This window comes from Lagopus leucura, unplaced genomic scaffold, assembly GCF_019238085.1.
Source record: "Lagopus leucura isolate 7727_CA_CO unplaced genomic scaffold, USGS_WTPT01 Super-Scaffold_100008, whole genome shotgun sequence".
NCBI classification, from domain to species: Eukaryota; Metazoa; Chordata; class Aves; order Galliformes; family Phasianidae; genus Lagopus; species Lagopus leucura.
Window position 1 is genome coordinate 19,620,992 of NW_024962265.1, and position 21,848 is coordinate 19,642,839.

At 40.1% G+C, this 21,848-nt stretch overlaps 1 protein-coding gene across 1 annotated transcript in view; it reads left to right on the forward strand.

Annotated features, from left to right (window-relative positions):
• The first annotated feature begins 1,488 nt into the window (after window positions 1–1,488).
• GRM8 (glutamate metabotropic receptor 8) overlaps window positions 1,489–21,848 on the forward strand; it is a 317,845-nt gene continuing 297,485 nt past the window's right edge. Inside the window, exon 1 of the mRNA XM_042872520.1 lies at window positions 1,489–1,998. Coding sequence (XP_042728454.1) covers window positions 1,489–1,998 — 510 coding nt within the window. The remainder of the gene's footprint in view (window positions 1,999–21,848) is intronic.

Below are 21,848 nucleotides of genomic sequence, written 5' to 3' on the forward strand. Positions count from 1 at the left end.
AAATCACTTGGGATTACGTACATACCTACAGAGTTCAGTGTGATTCATTTCATCAGAAATTAAAGAGGTGTTTTTTATTCATTTATTTATTAAAAAAGAATGTTCAGGTGAGCATCATAGAATGTCCTCTGCTCTCTGGAGTCTCTAATAGGTGCCCGGAGAGATGGATTCAGGTGCAGCTGCCCAGAGTGTGCATATCTAATTTTAGGTGAAATTCTCTCTCTCTGCTCAGAGATCTAAAAAATTACTCAAGCATGTGCAGTTTTGTTAAATGTTAAAATAAATAAATGCCACTAACTTGGGAGTTGACCATTTGGAGATTTTTATAACAGGCATTCAGATACTTAGGATGAATTCCTGGCCTCATTAAAATCAGTGGGACTTTTCCAGATGTCAGTGGGGGCACATCATTCTTGTTATTTTTCGTGGTCCAAATGCAGGCAGAGAACAGAGACCTTGTTAATGTTGGACCTCAGATCAAGTAAAATGTCAGAAAAGGAATGTTGGATGTTCAGCTGTTTTCCCAGCAGAACATGCTGTGCTCTTTTCGCTTAGGAAACCGGCTACCTTTTCAAAAAAGTAATACAGTTTTTGAAATGATCTGGTGGACATTTTATATATATAGTGAACCCAGAAAAGAGTGAATTCCACTGGAAAAATAATCAGTTTTATATCTAAATGAATTGAACGTGCTCTTACTGCAGCGGCTCAAGAGCACACTTGAATTCAGGAGCTCTGATTACTCCATTGTCACACACGGAGCCTCTCAGCAAGTGCAAGTGTTAGGAGCTATTGCACTTCTGCGGGCTGGAACAGAATGATACAGCAAAACAGAAAATACATGTTACAGATCAGACCTGGTTTTGGATGTCACACAGTGCAAAGGTAAATAGGAATTACGGGTCAGACTGTGAAAATCAAGCTAAGTGGAGTTGCCCTGATTTGGCTTTTGCTCTGCTGGAATCATCAATTTCTTGGCTGGTAGTACAGTGCACCAGGTGTTCAAATTCACAGAAGGCCAAGAATTACTCTCTTACATAGCACCAAAAGTAAAACATAGGCAAAGTAACTCTTTTGCAAAAGTAAATACACCGCGTGACAGGTTTAAAACTGCTGAACTAAATGGTATTTTTCACTCTTTTTTTTCCCCAGAAGCACCTCAGCTGCAGGGCAAAATAGAAGGACGTGAGTTACTGACTTCCTCACAGCATCAGGACCAGAAATACTACCCTGTGCTTCACCATCAATTAGGAGCAATTGAAAACCACCTCTCTGAAAAGCCGATCAGCCGATGACATCAGTGGACACCTTTTGTGAAGCACATTTTATGTAGTTCTGCTGAGATCGTTTTTCTACCCTCCGTATGGTTCTATATCACTTACTGGGCACTGATGGTAGCCTCCAGAAAGTGCAGTTTCAAATGGTCAACCTCAATCTTTAGCAAGAAGAAAATCTGGAAACTGGATAGCAACAACATCTTCAGAGAAAATGGTATACGAAGGAAAACGATTAGTTTCCTGCCATTGTTTCTTCCTGTTAACAGCCAAATTCTGCTGGATGCTCACCCTGATGCAAAGAACTTATGGCCAGGAATATGCCCACTCCATCCGACTGGATGGGGACATCATCTTGGGAGGACTGTTCCCCGTCCATGCAAAAGGGGATAGAGGGGTGCCTTGTGGGGAGCTCAAGAAGGAAAAAGGGATCCACAGACTAGAGGCAATGCTGTACGCAATTGATCAGATTAATAAAGACCCCGATCTTCTTGCCAATATCACCTTAGGTGTCCGGATCCTTGATACATGTTCCAGGGACACTTATGCATTGGAGCAATCCTTAACATTTGTACAAGCGTTGATAGAGAAAGATGGTTCAGACGTGAAGTGTGCTAATGGCGACCCACCAATTTTCACTAAGCCAGATAAGATATCAGGTGTGATAGGTGCTGCAGCAAGTTCCGTGTCCATTATGGTTGCAAATATTTTAAGACTTTTTAAGGTAAGGAATATTTTCTACTTTTCTTTTCAATTTTAAGTTTAAGGAAATGTGTGAGGAGACTGTGTTCTTTCTTTCAAATAACAGACTGAAATCTGAAATGACTTGCTTTCTAAGAAAACAAACAAACAAGCAAAAGCAACAATTGCAGAGCTAATTTAAGCTTCCAAATGCCTCTTTTAAAGTTCTAAGCAACCAGAGCAGGCTTGAATCCTTTAGGGACTTGTGGTTTTGTTTTTTTGCTACTCACATTGATTGTTTATACTCATCAAGACTAGGCTGAGATTTATTTTACAAATGTAAAGGAGAATGAAACATAAGGTTTAAACACAAATCCTTTTTTAGGAGAACCAGATAATTTTCCTAAATGGAAAGATAAGCCAGTATTAAACTAGTGCTAATGATGTGCATGCCTAGACAGATGTCTTCCTTGAAGTCTTAACCCCCTCCATATTTTTCACTAAGAAATAATTTTTTTTTCCAGTCTTTGTTATCACTTTGAGGGAGATTACTTTTGGACAACAGTTCTACTGTCATACTCTTAATTTCCTTCACATACCTTATTAAGTTCAGTTCTTATGAATGACAAAAAAGTAAGGCTGCCACTTTTAAACTTCCTAAGTTGGATGGAAAGAGGAATACATTCTAATCAATCATCTTAGCTGTAACAGATCAAGCAGCAGACATTTAATTTTTAATCCTGTGCATTGGTAAATAGATTATGGTAAACTGTGCAGTTTTGCTCTGTGCAGAAAATGACTTTTCCTCTGAATTTATCACTTTATCACTGCCCTGCTCCCCAGTGTTATTCAGATGGACTCTTTCCATTCAGGAATCTTGTCTCATGTCCCACAGCTTCAAAACCACTGAAGACCATTTATTTGACTTCGGCGAAGACAGTTCTGGTAATGTTAAATATTGCTGTCAGGGATTTTGAAAAGCATTGCGGTTCTCTGACTGTGACTGAAAATTTGAATAAAAGTGAGGAAAGATTGTCTTGTTTTGAAAGTTTCTCAAACTGACAGAGAGTGTTTCGGTCATCTAAAGGGAGACTCCTGTCCTCCCTTCTGGTTCTTCTATGAAGGGCATAATGATTTACAGCTCAACAGAGGAGCAAAACGTCTGCTGGGTTGTGGTCGGATATTCATCAGTCTCAAGGCTCATCCCTCGCTGTAGGCACTTCACATTTGAGAGTAGTGAACTTGTTCCAGCCGCACTGTTTGCTTGTGAAAATTAAGTAAGCAAAACGAGGCTGTCTTAAAAATGTTCTGTATGGAGAACACCTCTGAAGCCATGCCTAGTGGGGGAAGCCTGTCCTTCCCAGGAATAATCATGCATGCTGCAGGAGGTAACTATTTTTAATTCCACGTCTTTTTTTTCGGAAATTGTTTTACCCTTTTAAATAATGCATGGCTCTGAAGTAATGATAGATGAAAAAGTCACTTTAATACCAATCATAATGCAAATCCACACATTTATTCCCAGATTTGAACTGAATACGGTATAGTGGACTGATTTAAGAAACTAAGCCTCGTAAGACATGTATTAACTGTGAATTAAGAGCAACAAGAAGGAAAGAGGCCTATGAATTGCCTAAGATACCAGTAATTTGTCTTCTGAAACCATGACAGCTACCTCCTTATTTCCATTATACAATAAGATTGCAAATAACGTTCTACTGCAGTCTTAATCAATAGAAAGTCATGTGATATCCCCTCTGGGGAAAGATCTTATTTACTCATTTAATTGATGTAACACAGCTGCTGGCAAAAGGAGGAGACATCTCTTTTAGTTTTAATTATAGATCCTGCACAAACATTCTTAATAATGTAAAAAATGACAAATGGCACCCTTTAATATCTCATCTTGGACCTGCATCTGAAGTCTGCTCTTACACCTTCCTCTCAGAAGAAGCTCTGCTATTTTCTCCTGAGTAAAGGCTTCTGTATAAAGCCCTGGTTTAGCGGCACAATACAAACCACTAATAATGGAAAGGTCCTTCACCAGAAATGCAGAAGTATAATCCAGAAATTGGGTTGTATTTAGGTCAAAGACATGGGCTGAAATTGTTGGCTGATGTAGCCCTAACTGCTCTGATGTGGAGGGCCAAGACCTTGGTACATGCTCATAAAGGCTCTGGGTATGAAATCTCTGTTTACTGCTTGTTCATGTCAGTCAAGGTTGGGCACTCAGCTGGTATAAATCTCTTACTGTCAGTGATAACCATCATGCAAAAATGCCTGTTTCCATTATATGCAGGATTAATTAATTCATCCGTATCTCTGTCCAGCAGTTCTCTTCAGCAAGCTGAACCTGTAATTTCAGGTTCAGCATTGCTTTAATATCTATTCTGAAGTTCCTGTATGTAAAGGACTACCTATTTTCTGAGAACGTTGTATCCAGTTAGATTTTAATCTGTGATGAAATTGTGAGAAGTATATTGTATCACTCAATGAGAATATACAAACAAAAGCCCTCTGAGAAATACCATGCTGAGCAGCTTGGATTTTTATGCTGCTATTTTTCTTTTTCATTTTTTTTTTTCCTTTTCTTTCTTTTATTGATTTTACAACATAAAACATACAGGTCAATAGTCTTAGCTGATGATCTGGTGGATAGTGTAAACTGATTGATAGTCATGGTGTCCTTTTATCTAAGTGTTTTTACGAGAAGAGGGGAGGGAGGGCACTACCGAACATGGCCTTGATCTATATAACCTTTCTTTTGGCCACATGGCTCATCTTGAATTCTTCTCTACCCTTTTGTGAATATCCAGGAGACACCACTACTTAGGAGATGACTTTCTGTCCTTGATAGGTCTGCAACATTAAGGTCCAAATTTGGACAGCTTAAATTTCACCTGTTAATGGCTTTACACCTCTAAGGAGCACTTTGCAACAAGGTAAAAGGGTTGACACAAGTTGGAGACACAGCCTCATCTGAATGAGAACAAAACAGGTCTGGCCGTGTAACATGGTTCAGCCAACAATCTAATGACTGTGAGACAAGCTCATAGTGATGGGCTTCAAAGTTAGTGAGGAGGTCAGTGTCAGCAGCAATTCAAGGTCATGGTCAGCGAGGTACAACGCCAGCTTGGGACCCAAGGGAAAGGTCCTGAGCTGAGAAGCAGCAGTCAAGTGAAGAACAGGTATAGAGGTCCCTATGAGGCTCTCCCTCACAACATAGCTGTTTTCCTGGGCTGATTCAGAGTCAAATACTTGCCCTCTGTCATAGATGATCTTGAACACTTGCAACCAAACCCAGAACTGGGAAAGAGAAGATGTTGCTATTGGTGCATTCAGGGCCTTAACAGTTCTTTAGCATTTCTCATAGGAGTAACTCTGGAAATAGGACAGACAGACACAGGCCTTCCTCTTTCTTCTGATGAGTCAGGAGCTACTCTTTCCCCTGTGTAGATGTTTGGTTGTTATTATTGCCAGTTTGGAAGTCCTGCTGCCAAACTGGTTTGCGTTTGGCTGGCAGAATCTATTGAGGGCCTGCCTGTCCCAGTTGGCCAGCTCTCAGTAGCGCGAAGGCAACTTTTCTGTTGACTGCATCATTCAAACATAACATCTTACTCCTTCCTGGGTTTGTCTTATGGAACTTTTTGCTTCATATAGGGTGCTCGGATACAGCCAAGTGATATCCTTATCCATGTAAAGTGTATGAGCACTGGGCTGGTCCCAGACCTTCAAAACTCATCTTGGAGAAACAGGAGTCTGTAGCTCATCTCACTTCATGTTCCCCATACTTACAGCTTTTACTTAATACAGAATGCTTTGGATTGGAAAAAAACTTAAAAAATCATCTTGTCCAAACCCCCTCCTGTGGGCTGGGACATCTTCCACTAGATCTGGTTTCTCAAAGCCAAAGCCAACCTGACCTTGAATACTTCCAGGGATGGTATATCCACAGCTTCTCTGGGTAATCTGTTCTAATATCTCACCACCCTCATCATGAAAAGTATTTCTTTTTTATATCCAGTCTGTATCTAGCTTCCTTCAGTTTAAAACCATTAGTCTTTGTCCTATTACTATAAGCCCCAGGAAAAAGTCTCTCTCCATCATTCTTATAAACCTACTTTTATGCATTAAAAGGCCACAATGAGGCCTGCCCGGAGCCTTCTCTGCTCCAGATTGAATAGACTCAACTATATCAGCCTCTTTTTGGAGAGGTGCTCCAGCCCTCTGATCTTTTTTATGGCCCTCCTCAGGACCTGCTCTCACGTGTCCTCAGCTGTCTTGCGCTGGGAGCCTCTGAGCTGCTTGCAGTAATGTTGTCTGACTAACTCATATCAGTGGTTAAAATTTGTTGGAAAGAAAAGAGGTATTTTCTTATTCTACCATCTAAAAGCTTTACTCTATTTCTGAACTCCTCGGTGCACTCCATCTGTCACCTTCACACATCTAGCCAATGTCACACTGGGAGCAGTGAAGGGACGGACGGTGGCTTGCATGTGAATTGAGATAAGTGGAAAGCATGCTTGATGAATTGTGATCTTAAGCTTCTATGTGTATGTTTATGTACGTGCATATAAAGCTAAAATGGTAATAGACAGTTTTGTTCTCTTCCTTGCCTTTCGCCTTGCCTTGCTTTTTGCTTTGCTGTATGTTTTCTGCTCTTTTCTAAAACACTTTTCTAAAGTGCTTTTTTCTTCTTTTTGGTCTAATTCTCTTCTTTCTGCACTACTGTAATCCCTTTTAATAGCTGCTGTCTGAAGGGACTAATATTTACTTCATGCACATTTGCCTTATACATTTCATACACATTTACTTCTTCAGAAGCTCATAGTACAAATGACGTTGTGGAGTTACTCTTTCTACTTTATGTGCAGCCATCCAAAATGCAAGGCACAGTTTCTTTCAATAAATCTGGAAGTAAAGGTATCAGTTTCCCCAGCATTTTTTTGTAATTTGCTGTTCTGCTCGCTTGTATCCTTCTGGGTTTTAGTGGATATCCTTGGCTGGCAGCCTTGTGCAGCTAGCAGTTCTGTACTTGGTTGATGCTTTTTCAGGGTTGGTGGCAGGTCTTTTTACATTTGGATGCCATGAGATGCTCCTATTGCCTTGTGATCCAGACCCAGACAGGCCTCCCAGAATGTGGGGACTGTGATTATGTGGAGCCTAACCTCACTGAAGTTCATAATTTAGGAGCTATATATTTAATTGTGGCAATAGTGTGCATTTAATGACTGGATGGAATATGACATGAGTAAAGTGCAGTAACATTTTACCACATGATTTCAGAGAGTATGCACATGCTTTTGTGAGGCAGTCTGAAATACATGCAGATCCTGATTTTGACTCTGACTCTGTGGAAATTTTGCATTTCCTGAACATCAGTGACTTGAAAGTCTTCAGAGAGCTGTAGGAATCAGCCTTTTTGATGTGGCTGCCTGGTCTTTCCACAATGGGAAGAATTTTACCATTTACTTTATAATAAGTAAAGAACAGTCTCAAGTTTAACCAACAGTCTGGCATTTATTAATAAAAAACTGTACTGCACTGATTAAAACAGATCCATATTCTGTTCACTGTGTCACACTACATTTGTCATTAGTGTTTTGTGCAGCATAGCATTTGAGATTTGCAATGAGTTATGATTTTTTGTGGTTAAAACATAAGTAGAAAATCAAGACTGAAGTGTGAAGAAAAATTGTTCGTAGTGAGAATTAGACTGAAACATTTTGAAATCAGCTTTTAAGAGGAACAGATTTGTTTTACATTTATTCTAGATAATATTTTCACTTTCTGAATCATTTTTAATTATAAAAGGAAGCCATTGCCAATATATCCCATTTAATTTTACAGTGTTTTTTTTTGCTTTTTACAAGCACTTATCTGTTTAGTGCCTGAGCATTTTGTCTTGTTATTGGTTGGAAAACACCTTGTAATCATTATATGTATATATTTCCTCTTTTTTTTTTTTTCCCCTCACAACTCATCTTCTATTAGAGACAGCTTTCATATCTCTGTGTATTTCCATGGTAGTAGATACTTGGATTATGAAAAGACTCTTTTAATTCAGCTGTGATTTTTCTGCCAGTGCAGTGTTAAATGTGTCTCAGACAAGAGGCAAATGGCAGGTCAACACCGAGATAAAATTATATGTACATCAGATACTTTGTGAGTATCAATAATGAAATTGTTGGGAAATTCTTTAGCTACAGCCAGAGGAAATAAGAGATTTCCAGATTCTGTGAAAACTGCTAGGACTGATTAGCATCAAATTTTATTTGTGCTAAGCTGCTTGAGGCAAGGGAGTACAAAAGCAACTTAATGCATTCATTTAGGAATTTACAGTATATTAGTTCCTTAAATATTCCTCTAAAGATCTAGTATTTTTAGTCTTCTCCCATTCCTAGATGAAGCTATAAGTAGTGGTTAGAGCAAAGCAGCAATTTGTTTTTCTGTGTAATTTTCTGTATTTGTCATTGGTTTGCTACAAGGCTTTAGAAGCATTTCTTGACCTTGTTGAACTTCTCTTTTGTCATTTTGGTTTGATTGTGTTTAACCATTTCACAGGAGAAACTAGAAGGTTGATTAATGTTTATTAAATGGTATGAGATATCTCCCCCATTTCTGTGGGTAAGCTGACGTTATCTTAAGTGTTGAGGTTTTTATGCCATTCCCTAACCACATATAGGAGCACGTTACCAAGAGATTGTAGCTATTGAAGACCGGTGGTCTGATTTTCTTTCTAATTCCCTGAAGGCAGTTTAGGCTATGTATGTATTTATCCCTCACATGAGCACATGGAAGAAATTGCATATGCTAAGAGAATTAGTTCACCCTTTCATGGCTGAGTTGTTACCACTGTATGAAGGTTGGTTGTATGTGACAGAGACCCCAAGTTATTTTTAAGTGATGCCTATATTGATATGGATATCAACTGTAGTTCTACAAATGAGAGGACTGAAAGGATAAGGAGAAGAGTAGTTCAGCAAGGGCTGACATTTTCACATAAAGACAAATTCTACAATGGACTTTATTAAAGATCTCATGTTAGGAGACACTTTTTATCTTCGCTAGTAAACAAAATGTACCTGGCACAGTTCTCCGGCACTGAGGCCAGCTCACACAAATAATCCACCTCTGTACAATAAACTCACATTTCCCTAAATCATGGGTCTGCATGCAAGCTACTGGAAGAGAATGATCCGTGACCCATGTTAACTTCTGAAGCCAGTCTGGAAACAGAGAGGCTGTTGGCTGGCACAGTCACAGCTCAGCTAAGGACTGTCCTAAAAGCTCAGCAGAGCAGGTGGTCTTCACATGCTCAGGAATATGCTCTGGAAGGGTGCATGCAATGTATCAAGTGGATACTAGGGCAAGACAGAGTTCCTCTGGTCCTATGTCATGCTGAAGGGAAGTCAAGACACTGCTAAGGATCATCAGAACCGTTGCAGTGTGTTGGTACAATGATGTTAGTTTTATTAGTCATGATGAGAACTAAATAAAGGCTTTTTTTCCCTGGTGATAATTGTTTCAGTACAGTGTCAGCTGTGCAGTATGAATAGTCTTGCATTCTGACTGTCAACAGAAACTAGGCAGTATTGTGTGTTACAGCCAACTGGTAGATCTTGTGGTTTTGTGTATTTCCATCCTCATTATTTTCACTAATGCACATTGTGCTTTTAGGATTAAACTGGTTTATGGTTCTTAAATGTACATCCCTGTATTTACCAGCATTTATCAGAGAAAAATAGTCATCTAAACAAAAGTCTTACTGAAAGACACCGATTCCAACAAATTAAATAGCCAAGAGCAAAATGCTCCTCTGGGCTAGGATCTACATATGCTCTCAGATTAGAAAAGAATGATATTATATCCTCTATTCTTCTGACAGGACAATTAAGCATTTAAGTCAAGCCTTAAATGAGGAAGCTGCTTGCCCTTGACTGCCTGTGTCCTAAATAGAGAGTGTGAAATGCTTTCAGAGCAAGACTGAATCAGCTCTGTGAGTGTGAGTGCGTCTTTCATGTTTAGCAAAAAGAGGATTGTGTGCTCCATGCTTGCACTTTGACCATGCAGAAACCTCTTCTCATTGTGTGTTCTCCAAGCAGTGTTTTTGTCAGACACACTGCATGAACAGGACTCTGACTCACTCAGTTTCAATGAGTTACGAGGGTGTCTGGGTCAGCAGGAGGAAGAGCTGGAAATTGGTTCTCTAAGTGAGACCTGTTTGTGGGTAACAGGAAATAAGGGACATGTTTCTCGAGAGATTGAACTCTCAAAGGACAAAGATATCCTTTTTTTACCCCACTGTGGGATTTCTTGTTTGGGACTTCAGATAGATACCTGGGTCTAAGTCTTCTCTGAAATAACTTGCTTCTGTTAGTAAAGCAAGGACTGTGGGAGCTGTCTACCTACTACCTATTACGTTTCTTTAATAGCTTGGGACTCTAAGAAAGATGTAAAAGTAATTTCTATGAGTTGGAATAATTCCCTTTTAGAGATTAGGCTTTTGTTCTTTCATACAAGGTGCTCATGGTATTTAGCTTTGTGGAAGAAGTATTTCTAGAGGCAGAATCAGAATCTGTATATCTCTTCTAATACACATATGCACATGATTTTACAGAGTAGAAAAAAGTAGCAAAATGACTATACCACATTTTGTATATAATTCCACAGTATGCTCCTAGTAATTTTTATTAGTTTTTTACTTTGCTTATGCTTTGTCACATTTACAGTGTCATTATGATCTTGCAAACTGGTTAAAATTTTGTCCAGTAACTCCATGGCATTATAATAACACTGATCCCCTACAGTAATTCTTACTCTTATTCAGATAAATTTACTTTGTTTTTTTTTTTTTTTGTTTGTTTTTAAAGATTTTTGAAATATTAGCATCTTAGTAAAAAAGTGTCATCACAATTAATACTTAGTCTACTCATCAGAGAAACATTTCACAGAGGCTAGGAATTCTGCAGTAATTCTTCAGCTGGATGCTTCCAAAATGTATCCCCCAAAAAGAGCAAAAGAAAGGGCTAGCCATTCTCACCCTTCTTCTTACTCCACATGGTGCCATGAGTATGCTTTTCTCACTAGTGCTGAAACACAGAAAATCCATTCCAAAAAAAGCTTAGTTCCTTGAGGGCTACACTTAAACAAGGACACACCAGTCTAAAAGGTGTGCCTTAACAAACACACATGGAGCCACAGAGAGCCTCGAGACTTGCCTGTTCAGTTGATGAGTGGAAGGATAATTAAGTGAAGTTGAAAAGGAACTAAAATGTTAAGAAGTACTGATTATACATAGGTCACTCTAAAAGTAGTGCCTCCTATATATTTCCATGGAAGCAACAACAGATACAAAGAGCACAACATCACTATTTGATAGAGCAAATTCTCATCTACAAAACACTTTTTCAACATAACCATCATTAACTATGCATTTTCATCAGCAATGAATAGGAGCCTGCATGTCACCCTTGTAAAAATCCGTACCAGTGGAGGTGATCCATTGTTTCACAGCTGCTGTGACAGCATGATTGCTAGGAAGATGTTGCCCACGCAGTCCATCTTTCATCTAAACAGATAGAAGTCAGGAAGCATCAAATCCCTATTACACGGTGCTGTGGTAGGACAATCCAGCCAAGACTGGCGATGTTCTCCACGGTCTTCAGGCTGGTATGGTGTTATCATGTTGCAAGAGAGAGATTGTCTTCTATTCTGATCTGACACAGGAGCTTTGAGCCTTCTGCTTAGTCAGTGTTGCGATGTAGTGGTCAAAGTTGATGGCTTGTTGATTCAGGAAATCAGGAAGGATCACCTCTTTCCTATCCCAATGCCTCTTTCCTATCCCAACAGACCGTGCAAATACTTTTCCCATTGAGAGCTGTGTCTTGAACTTTTTCTTTGATCACTTGGACTGCTGTTTTGACTCTGGCTCGTAGTGGTGATACCACATCTCATCACTGGTAATGATGTGATCCAGATAACTGTTGCCTTCAGCCTCTTATTGGTTCAGTAAGTCCTGACAAACTTGCTTATGGTGCTCTTTCTATTCCTGTGTTAGCATTCATGGGATCTACCTGGTGCAAACTTCAGGATATTCCAGCATTGCCACCATCGTTTCCAACACATTGAAGTCAATATTCAGCTCTGAACACAGTTCTGTGGTTGTAATCCATGGATGAACAGATCAGGATGCTCTTCATTTTATGGTGTGACAGACGTGCATGGCTGTCCAGAATGTGGCTTGTCTTTCAGGTTGCTGTTGGCACAGCTGAAACCCACTGCCCATTATCTCACTGTATTTATATCCACTGTTTGGTCTTCATAAATGTTCAGCAAGCAGTGATGAATGTCAGTGAGTGCAGTATTTTCTGTATGGAGTAATTCAGTGACACATCTTTGCTTCATATGCATCAGATGCCATTTTGTCAGATTGCCCCTCTGCTGCCATCTATCACATGGCAGCAAAATATAACAGGATGTTGGTGGGAAGGTTGAACTAATACTGTCATACCACCAGCATTCCCCTCTGACTTTGTGGGCCAACATAATAAAGTAGGAGGCATTACTTTTGGAGCAGTCTTCATAGAAGGCAGTACACGTTGGCTGTTAGTGGAAAAGAGGAGATCTGTAAGGGCTGTGTGTATGTTTTAGCACATTTACATTTTCTATGTTATTATATTACCATTGTCTATGAACTCCCTTATCCAAACAACCTTTGAAGAGAGTGGTTTAGGGGAAGAGAATTTATCTTGATAAATTAGATGAGAAACTCAGTAATCATTTGGAGTAACATAAAAACTCCTAGAGGTTATTCTCATTGCAGTGTTGTCTGGGACATAAGAACATGTTCTGCACGAAGAGATGACCTACCAGGGCTGGTGTCGTACAGCGAATGGAAAGTGCAGAGGGCTGGGAATCCCAAGACTGCAGAAGACTGCTTGCAGTCTGATTCAGGCAAAGAACAGCAGATGTGCATAAGTGACTAAATTCTTCTGTTGCCATCTAGGCCCTCTTTCTTCAGTTTTACTTACTCAAAAGAGAAATAAGAGTGATTTTTGTGTCACTTAGACTTACTTAAAGGAGAAGGAATTCCCAGGAAAGCAATGCATTCCAGGGAAGCCAGTGGATGATGCAGCTGTAAAGCTGGATTTATCCAGAGAGATATAATATCCTGTTGGTTTTACTGTTAGTTGGTTTCCTTTGCCACTAACAGATTTGGTCTCGTGTGCAGGAAAGGCAGATGTTGCTCCTCTATTACTTTGTGATGTTTTCAGAAATGACCATGGTGATGCTCTTTTGGTGTCAGCCTACAAGGAGTTCTGGATGTGTTTATTTGGAAGAGAAGTGGTTTGTTTCCACAGGACAGGAGTGATCTTGAATGAGCTGGCTGTCTGATATCCACAGGCAAGCTGCTGTAGCTCATTCTTTCTAATATGGACTAACTATGAAAATAACACCCCAAATTCGACTTAAAGAGCAATTAGCAGAGTACATACATGTATACTACACTATTGTTTCCAGGGGGAACATTTATGTGAGTATTAGAAAAAATATTGCAAGAAATATTGTTGTATTAATCTAAAGATTAATTTGGTTGTGTAGGATAGGAGAAATGTCAGAATTCCCATTGCCTGGATTTCTGAAAATTGCACTGGACAGGTTATGAAGATATGTTTTTTTGTAACAGCAGGAAAGTGATCTAGGTGAAGTGGTCAGTGTTTTCCACTTCTAAATTCCATGGTTTTGTGTAACAAAGAACAGGATTTAAAAGTTACCAGCTGCTATATTTACTTGCTAAAGTGTGAAGAAAATATGTATTGTCCTGAGGATTAAAGGGCTGATTCTCCTTGTGTTCAGTTCAGGCAGAACTGAAGCATTTGTAATGAAAGTAAAAGCTACTAGAAAGCATGAAAAAGGAGAGAAAGAAAAATCTGTTTATGTCTTCTTTGTTGGACCAGATTTGATGATGCCCTTTGAAAGCTTAAATGTAAACATTCATCTTATTAACCACTGCTTCATTCTTTTTCTGCATGTCAAACAATTTCAGTTGTAAAATCTTAATGCACTTGGAGCTGTTGTTTCAAGATGGTTTTAATGGAAACCATCTTGCCAAACATCTTCTGAAAAGCAAAAACTCATCATCTGTGAACTAGGGGACACCTCCAGTAACAGCTGGACAGCATTTTGGAAACTGGATATATAAGGTATTTGGGACAAGATGCGCCACAGAGAAAGAATAATGTTGCAAAGGTAGTCCCAGGGATGGAAATATGAACAAGAGTAGCTGTGCTGAATACAGGAGTATGAAAAATGCACACTTGGAACAGATGCTAAGAGTGCCCTGTGACTCAAGGTATGATTTCCTGCCGTTCCTGCCAAGTTTCAAAGATTGTGTTTTTCTATTCCCCCCCCCCCCCCCCCCCTCTTATTTCTATTTTTAGGGTGGATAGCAAAGGACTTGTGATACAGGAATGAAGATTCACAGTTCAAGTTCTACCTGTTTTATTGCCTCTTTGCATAAGATCAAATCACTTTTGTTTCTGATGTCCAGGAGAAAATGAGAGTAAAGATGTCAAAAGCTGAGGAAAACAGAGTATTTCTGAGATGAGTCAAATAATCTCTTGGCTCAATGGCTTTGTCTGCTTTGCAGAGCTTTGTCTGAGTGTGACAGACTGCCCTCGCTGTGCATTACTGCCTGCTGAAGCCTTACGTCCTGTATCTTGCTGCACCGCAGAGCTCTGCGACCTTGGCAAGTCAGGCAGAACCAAATCCTCAGCCTGAGCGCAGCTAGCCATGGGTGCCTGGGTGTCCCTGGGGGCTGATGTGCAGGGTCCCCAGCCTCTGCTCCAGGTGCCTCAAGGGATTTTGTGAATATAAAGGCTCCTCACTAATCAGATATAGAATGAGGGCTGGGGGCATACCTCCTACAGCGAGTTCTTAACGAGGGATTCCTTGTATCCTCTTACACAGCTCCCTCCCCTGGGTTTTGCTATGAAAGGGGATTATCTGACTCTGTATGATCTGAATATGCAAGTCATCAGTCTCTGGAGCAAGTGATGAAACCTGCCTGACCGCAATCAAAAGCTGGATATTCCCTCCATGAAACCGTGATATTCTAAGAAAGAGTCTGAAAATCAGGCAAAAACCATTTGGATCATTGCCCAGTAAAACAAAAATTGTTAAAACTCATCTCTGCAATCTGTACTTGGGTGATTAGGAAAAACGAATGCCTGTTGTTATTAAAACAAAACATGAAATTATGCAGTGTAGAATAGAAGAAAATTTAAGACAGGTGCATGCAAATATGTGATCTACTTTAGATGAGTGGATTTTTTTTCTTAAATGCTTGAGAAGAATCAATTTTGAAAAAGATCATCAGCTGATGCTTATTCCATTTTTTTCTTAGTGGCACAGGAGCCCTGCTTTTGTTTCTTTTCCTTGTTCATTTTTTCATGCTAATTCCATTGAAAGTTTGATTGCTTCCATGTAGTTTGATGAAGAACCTTAGTAACAGTGCAGCATCTGGTAGCTGGGCATCAAATGTCTTCCTCGTTGGTTTACCAGGAGCAGATCAGGAGCCAAGAGAGCTTTTTGTACCTTTCACACTTGTAATTTTTTATCTTTTTGAGTTGTTTTTTAATGTAACTAAAGCATGGAGGCCATACTGTGAGCAGGACTGTGCAAATAATTAGTCAGTTTGACAGCTGAATTGAAAAATAATCATTCATTTTAATCTGAACTGAAATGATCATGTTCAGTTGGGATTTGGGGGCTTCTTGATTTTTTATTTTTATGAAGGCTCCTCCAGAATGCCTTGTTTTGTGTTCAATGATAACATGATCCATTTGGAATGAAATATTTTAATTCTATTTTGGATATTTTACAATTTAAAATTAAAAAAAAAAAAACAAAACAGGTTTGAAATGTCTCTCTTGGGTACCAGCAATTTAGTAGTAGTGCCCCTGTTTGTATCACTGCACAGAGCACTTCCTTGTGACGCACAGCGCTCGTAAGCTGTTCGTAAGTTCTTCCTTTTGGATTTGGAGCAGGGCATCAAATATAGTTAAGGAGATGGGACAACAGGACTCTTGTCCCCACAGAAACAGGTGCAATTGCCTAACAGTAAAATTTAGAGTTGCATTCCTTCATGGGGACTGCAGAGCACTCTGTGTGGTTTAGCTGTCCCACACTTCCAGCCCTGTGATTTTCTTTCTGCTGCAGTGGGTCTTGTCCTGCCAGTCTTCTCATGCAGGGGCTTCCCTGGGGAGGTCTCATCTCAAAACTGTGTTCAGAGCAGCCCTGTTTGAAAGCTGCTTCCTGCTCTTCTCCCTCTGAGCAGCTGTATGGGAGTTAACACTGCTGTTGCCAGATGCTGTCTATTCACTGCTGACAAGCTTTCACAATGGGAACATTTTATTTAATCTATGCTAGAATTCATTAAATATTCATTTCAGCAACTATTTGAACTTACCTATCCCTGTTCCTTGCTGAATAGTGGACTATGGAGTGAATTACTCTCAGGCAGGTCCAATGGAAGCTTAATTGTTTATGAAAACACAAACAGATTCAGCAGGAGAGACTTTCATGTCCAAAAACTCCATAACTCAATGGTTAGTTGCTCCCAGCTGAGTACTCTAACCACCAGGCTATTAAGTATAATGCAGGCAGCCACTACAGCCTCATTTTTTCTTTTGGAACATGCTGGTGCATTATGAGGATAAATTTACAAAAAAAGACAGATATGTGGTGATGTCAGAGACCAGAACCAGTGGGAGATCTTTAAAGAACTCAGCTGAATGCCATGGGGAGACCTGACAGTAAACCATGTTTGGATACTGCAACATTCATTTGGATGTTTTAGCCATGGATTAATCAGCTTTTATCCATGAAAAGTTTGGTGATCTTGCCCAGAGCAATAACATAGGATTTGTCCTAACTGCCTATTTGAAGTCCTCAAGGATAGACACTTGCATTCCCACTTGCATGGATGTTTGCATCATGCTCCATAAGTCTGAAGGGTGAATGGACTTCTGGAAGTGGCTATTTGTGTTCATTGGTGTTAGAAGACCTAATGACTTCCAAAGGCTAAGAATTTCTACCTCCCTCCTGCTTTAAGATAATAAGCATCTCACTTCTGAACGGTCCAGATGTTGAGCAGGTGCACTGGTCCTTCAGTATGCAGGGCTGAGCTTTTTGCAGTGCAAAACCCATGCCATGAACTGTCTAGTTTTCACACTCTCATAAAATATAGATTGTTTATCTCCTTGACACACTGGCTTGTAATTACTTCTGATTTGTTTTTCACATAGGGCTTTATATAAAAGCTGTAGAGCTTTTTTATTTCGAATATGGAAAATTGGAGCACACTCTCACAGCAGCTACTGGCAGTATTATTTGTCATTCTTCTTCAGACTACTGTGAGTATCATGAATACCACAGTTATTTAGGCAGACTGACATCAAAATAATAAATAATGCTGTATTTTACTTTATAGCTCCTATTTGTAGCAGTGCTCCTGGCGCCTCCCTATAATACACTAACGACCATTAAAATATTAAAGCATACAACAAATGAACCATAAAAACAATGCCAAGTGGACAAATAAAATAATTGAACTGTGATGGGAGGTTTTTTTTTTCCCCTCCAAATCTAACATACAGGTTTCTCTGAACTGCTTAGGTCTGAAAGCTCAGGCAAGGACTGCATGCAACCAACAATTTCTGCAAGTCGCAGTGAAAGAGTACAGTCGTTATGACTTTCATTGGGATACTTTTCACATCCAATGACTGAAAAAAAAAAGAAGAGTTATAAAGCCAGATGTCAATATACATTACTCTCGCTGATTTTACTAAAAGCTCCTGTTGAAAAGATTGAGGGGAAAATAGTTGTTAGGGAAAATCATTTGTTCCCATTTTTTAAGAGCTGAATTCTGCACTCCCTGCCTGGTACCACATGCTGAGGAGAACAGAAAGTTCTCACAGGAGCTGAATCCTGTGACCGGGTGGCTTTGCGTGGTCTGCTGACGTTCTGGACAGTGTGTGAGAAATGCAAAGCCCACAGCTCAAAGCGGCTGTGCTTTTGGAGATGCAGAATTGACCTAGACCTCAAATCAGCTAGAACATGTGCTGCTTTTAGCAAAAAAATTACTTGGATATTTATCAAGCAGGGACTTTGCTTTGGTTTATAAAGACCAGTCATGTTCTTTGTTATGCTGGAGCATTTTACCCTAAGCCAACAAGTTAAAGTATGTTCACCCTGCTTGCAGAGGCAGTTGTCCTTCATGCCAGGAAAGCCTCCAGCAGCTGAACATTGGCTTTTGCAGGAAGGAGATCTCAACTTGTGGGCCAAGCATGCACTTACAGGCACTAGTTCAATTTCTATCATTATCAATGAAAATGTCAGAAGTTGAGGTAGGGCTTGAAGTGACTTGTGGGGATTTAGTGCCAAATGATGCACATACATTTCCTTTTTCTTTGGTCACTGCTGGAAGGCAGTCCAGAATGATGTAAATTGGGAAACATTTGTTGTTACTTTAGAAAAAGATTGAAGGATATTTTGGTGTTCTCATTGCACAGGCCAGCATAGAACTTTGGCTGATGATGATACCAGTGACTTGAAAATTATCTTTAGAAAGTCACTAAACCAACCCTTGTAGTAATATTACAGTTTATAAAATGCAGTTGCAGATTTCTCCTAGAAAAGCTGAACAATATTTTATACACTTATATGCAAGGGATTATGAAGTAGGATATGCAGCAGAAAGGCAATGTTAGTAAAATGTGGTTGCAGGTAAGAATTTCTAAAACTAAAAGTAACATCAGCTCCAAACATCTTTGATCATTTTACAGTGCTACGTGTATTTTGTGTAGAACAATTTGACTTGCTGTAAATGATGTCTGAGCTGGCCATCTATCACTGCACAGTTTGTCTGCAGTACTTACAAATCTAACACCCAGAATGACAAGTGTAATTACATGCTTCCATAACATATGCTGTAATTTATAGATATTAAGGAAGTGTAAACAAGAGATCAAATCCTAGTGTAAGCAGTCATCCAAGAAATCATCTTGACATTTATTTCATTAAAACCTTTCTTTCACTACGACAACCAGAACATACCTGAGCAGCACTATCAGCACATCTGCAGCCACTTGCCAACTATTGAACGTTTGCAAAGCAAAAGGTACATGCATAAGTTAACACCTAATTTTCGGTTACATTTTTTATCATGCTCCATTATTAGCCACAAGAGATTAATATACAGGGCCTAAAGAGAAACAGCTCTTTTTAACCATTAGTTTTACTGTGTGTATCTTAGCATTCAGTGTAATTTGAACGAGAGGACTGCTAAAAAAACTCCAGGCTGGGTAAAAGGTTCTGGGTCTCTCCTCTTGCATGGGCTAGCTGCTGACGTAGACACAGGAGCAACTACACCCAAATTCCCAGAGGGGATCTTCCACATCCTGTATCTTACTGGGCTACTGAGAAGGCAGTGGGGTTGCTTATTTTGTGGAAAATGCAAACCTGATTTCTGTTATCTGTCAGCATCAACCCTGAGTCTCTGTGTCTGCCTCATCCCTCCTGCTAAGCACTGCTTTCCTCCGCAAACACTGCCAGGGAAATCTGAGAATTAGAATAAGCCAATATTTTAAAAAGGAAAAGAATTAAAAAAAAAAAAAAAAAAAAGCAATTCTGGCAACCAATCTCTGCCAGGGGCAAAATAGTGCAACAGCTGATATAAAACAGTATTAATGTAGAATGAAAGTATCATGAATGCTAGCCCACATGCAGTGATGGAAAATAAGTCTTGGCAAATAAACCCGATTATATTTATAGGAAGATTTCGAGTTGTAACGCTAATGGCATTGACTTTTGTAAAACTTTATGCCACAAGTTATTCTGTAAGGTACTGAGTCAGCTCTAACTTTATCTTTTTTAGTGAGACCATCACATATATATTTTTTTAAGTTCAGTTCTTCACAGGAACACCAGCGGTAGCTTAGGCTGGATAATCTTTTGCTTGGGGATGGGAAGATTCATGGAGAAAAGTTGTTTTCCAGTGACCTACTGCTGATATTGCTCATATGGCAATGACTGTTCACAGAATCACAGAATCACAGAATGGCCAGGGTTGGAAGGGCCCTCAAGGATCATGAATCTCCAACCCCCCTGTCACATGCAGAGCCACCAGCCTCCCCATTTAATACTAGACCAGGCTGCCCAGGGCCCCATCCAACCTGGCTTTGAACACCTCCAGGGACGGGGCATCCACAACCTCTCTGGGCAGCCTGTTCCAGCACCTCACCACTCTCACACTAAAGAACTTCCCCCTGGCATCCAACCTAAATCTTCCCTCCCTCAACTTAAAACCATTTCCCCTTGTCCTGCTGTTATCAACCCTTTCAAAGAGTTGATTCCCCTCCTTGTAGGCTCCCTTTAGGTACCAAAAGGCTGCAATAAGGTCACCCCACAGCCTTCTTTTCTCCAGGCTGAATAAACCCAGCTCCCTCAGCCTGTCTTCATAGAGGAGGTGCTCCAGTCCCCGGATCGTATTGATGGCCCTCCTCTAGACCCTCTCCAACAGCTCTCTGTCTTTCTTGTACTGGGGACTCCAGACCTGGACGCAGTACTCCAGATGGGGCCTCACAAGAGCAGAATAGAGGGGGACAATCACCTCCCTGTCCCCGCTGGCCACCCGTGATTCAGTGAATCATAGAATCATAGAATCATAGAATCATAGAATCACAGAATCACCAAGGTTGGAAAAGACCCACAAGATCACCCAGTCCAACCGTTCACCTACCACCAATAATTCTCACTAAACCATGTCCCTCAACACAGTGTCTAAATGTTCCTTGAACACCTCCAGGGTCCACGACACCACCACCTCCCTAAGCAGCCTATTCCAGTGCCTGACCACTCTTTCAGAGAAGTAGTATTTCCTAACATCCAGTCTGAATTTCCTGTGGCACAGCTTGAAGCCATGTGAAGGAAATGCTTCTTCCCAAAATTGCTAGTGCTCCCCTACAACCCCTTTGGACTCCTCTTTCCTCGTTGTGAGCCAGAAACTGTGGGGTTGTGGCCAGTTTCCCTTGAATCTCTCTAAGTATCCAGCTTGTTTCTGAGGGTTTCTTGGCATCTCTTTGAGGCATAAACAAAGTACACTAGTGGGAGCTGACGTCTCTGTGTTTGCCAGGAGCTCTCTGATGGCCTCTGAGAGAGGATAACAACACGGAGGGTGGGCGAGGAAATTGCATGTGACATTGAAGGAAATAAGGCTGTGTCAGGGGAGGCAACCTGCTGACAAATTACAGAACGTTTGCACGGTTGCTTTAGCTAAGCAACTGGGAGAAGTGGGTCGAGGAGTTCAGCAAACACTGTGAGTGCAGTGAAGAAAAGCACATTGAAAATCATTAGAAGTGGTGTGTAACGTTGCCGTTTGCACAGGGAAGTTGATGAGGGTGCATTTGTTGTGTCATTTTTAGATATTTGTGGTCATATACTGTCAGCCCTACTGTAAACCTACAGAAGCTCCAAGATGAAGCCTTTCTTTTTGGAGTGATAACCACGGTTTGTTATTTCCTATTGCCTGTCTGTTTTACTCTTCCTAGTACACATTAGTTTGTAGCATCATTTATCAATGTCTGTCTTTTCTCAAATCTCAATAAAAAAATGAGGCACAAAAAAGTTCATATTTCTTTTAAGTTATGCTGTCTTTGTATTTTTTGAGAATGTTTAACTTCAAAAACATGCTCTCTACCATGCTGGTTTTTATTCATCCACGTAATGGCTGGATGATTAAACTGTTTGGTTTTGGTTTCTTTTTCATATAGTACATTATATTTCACCTTTTCTTTCTTTCCTCTGCTTGATCACAAGTCCCAGAAATAG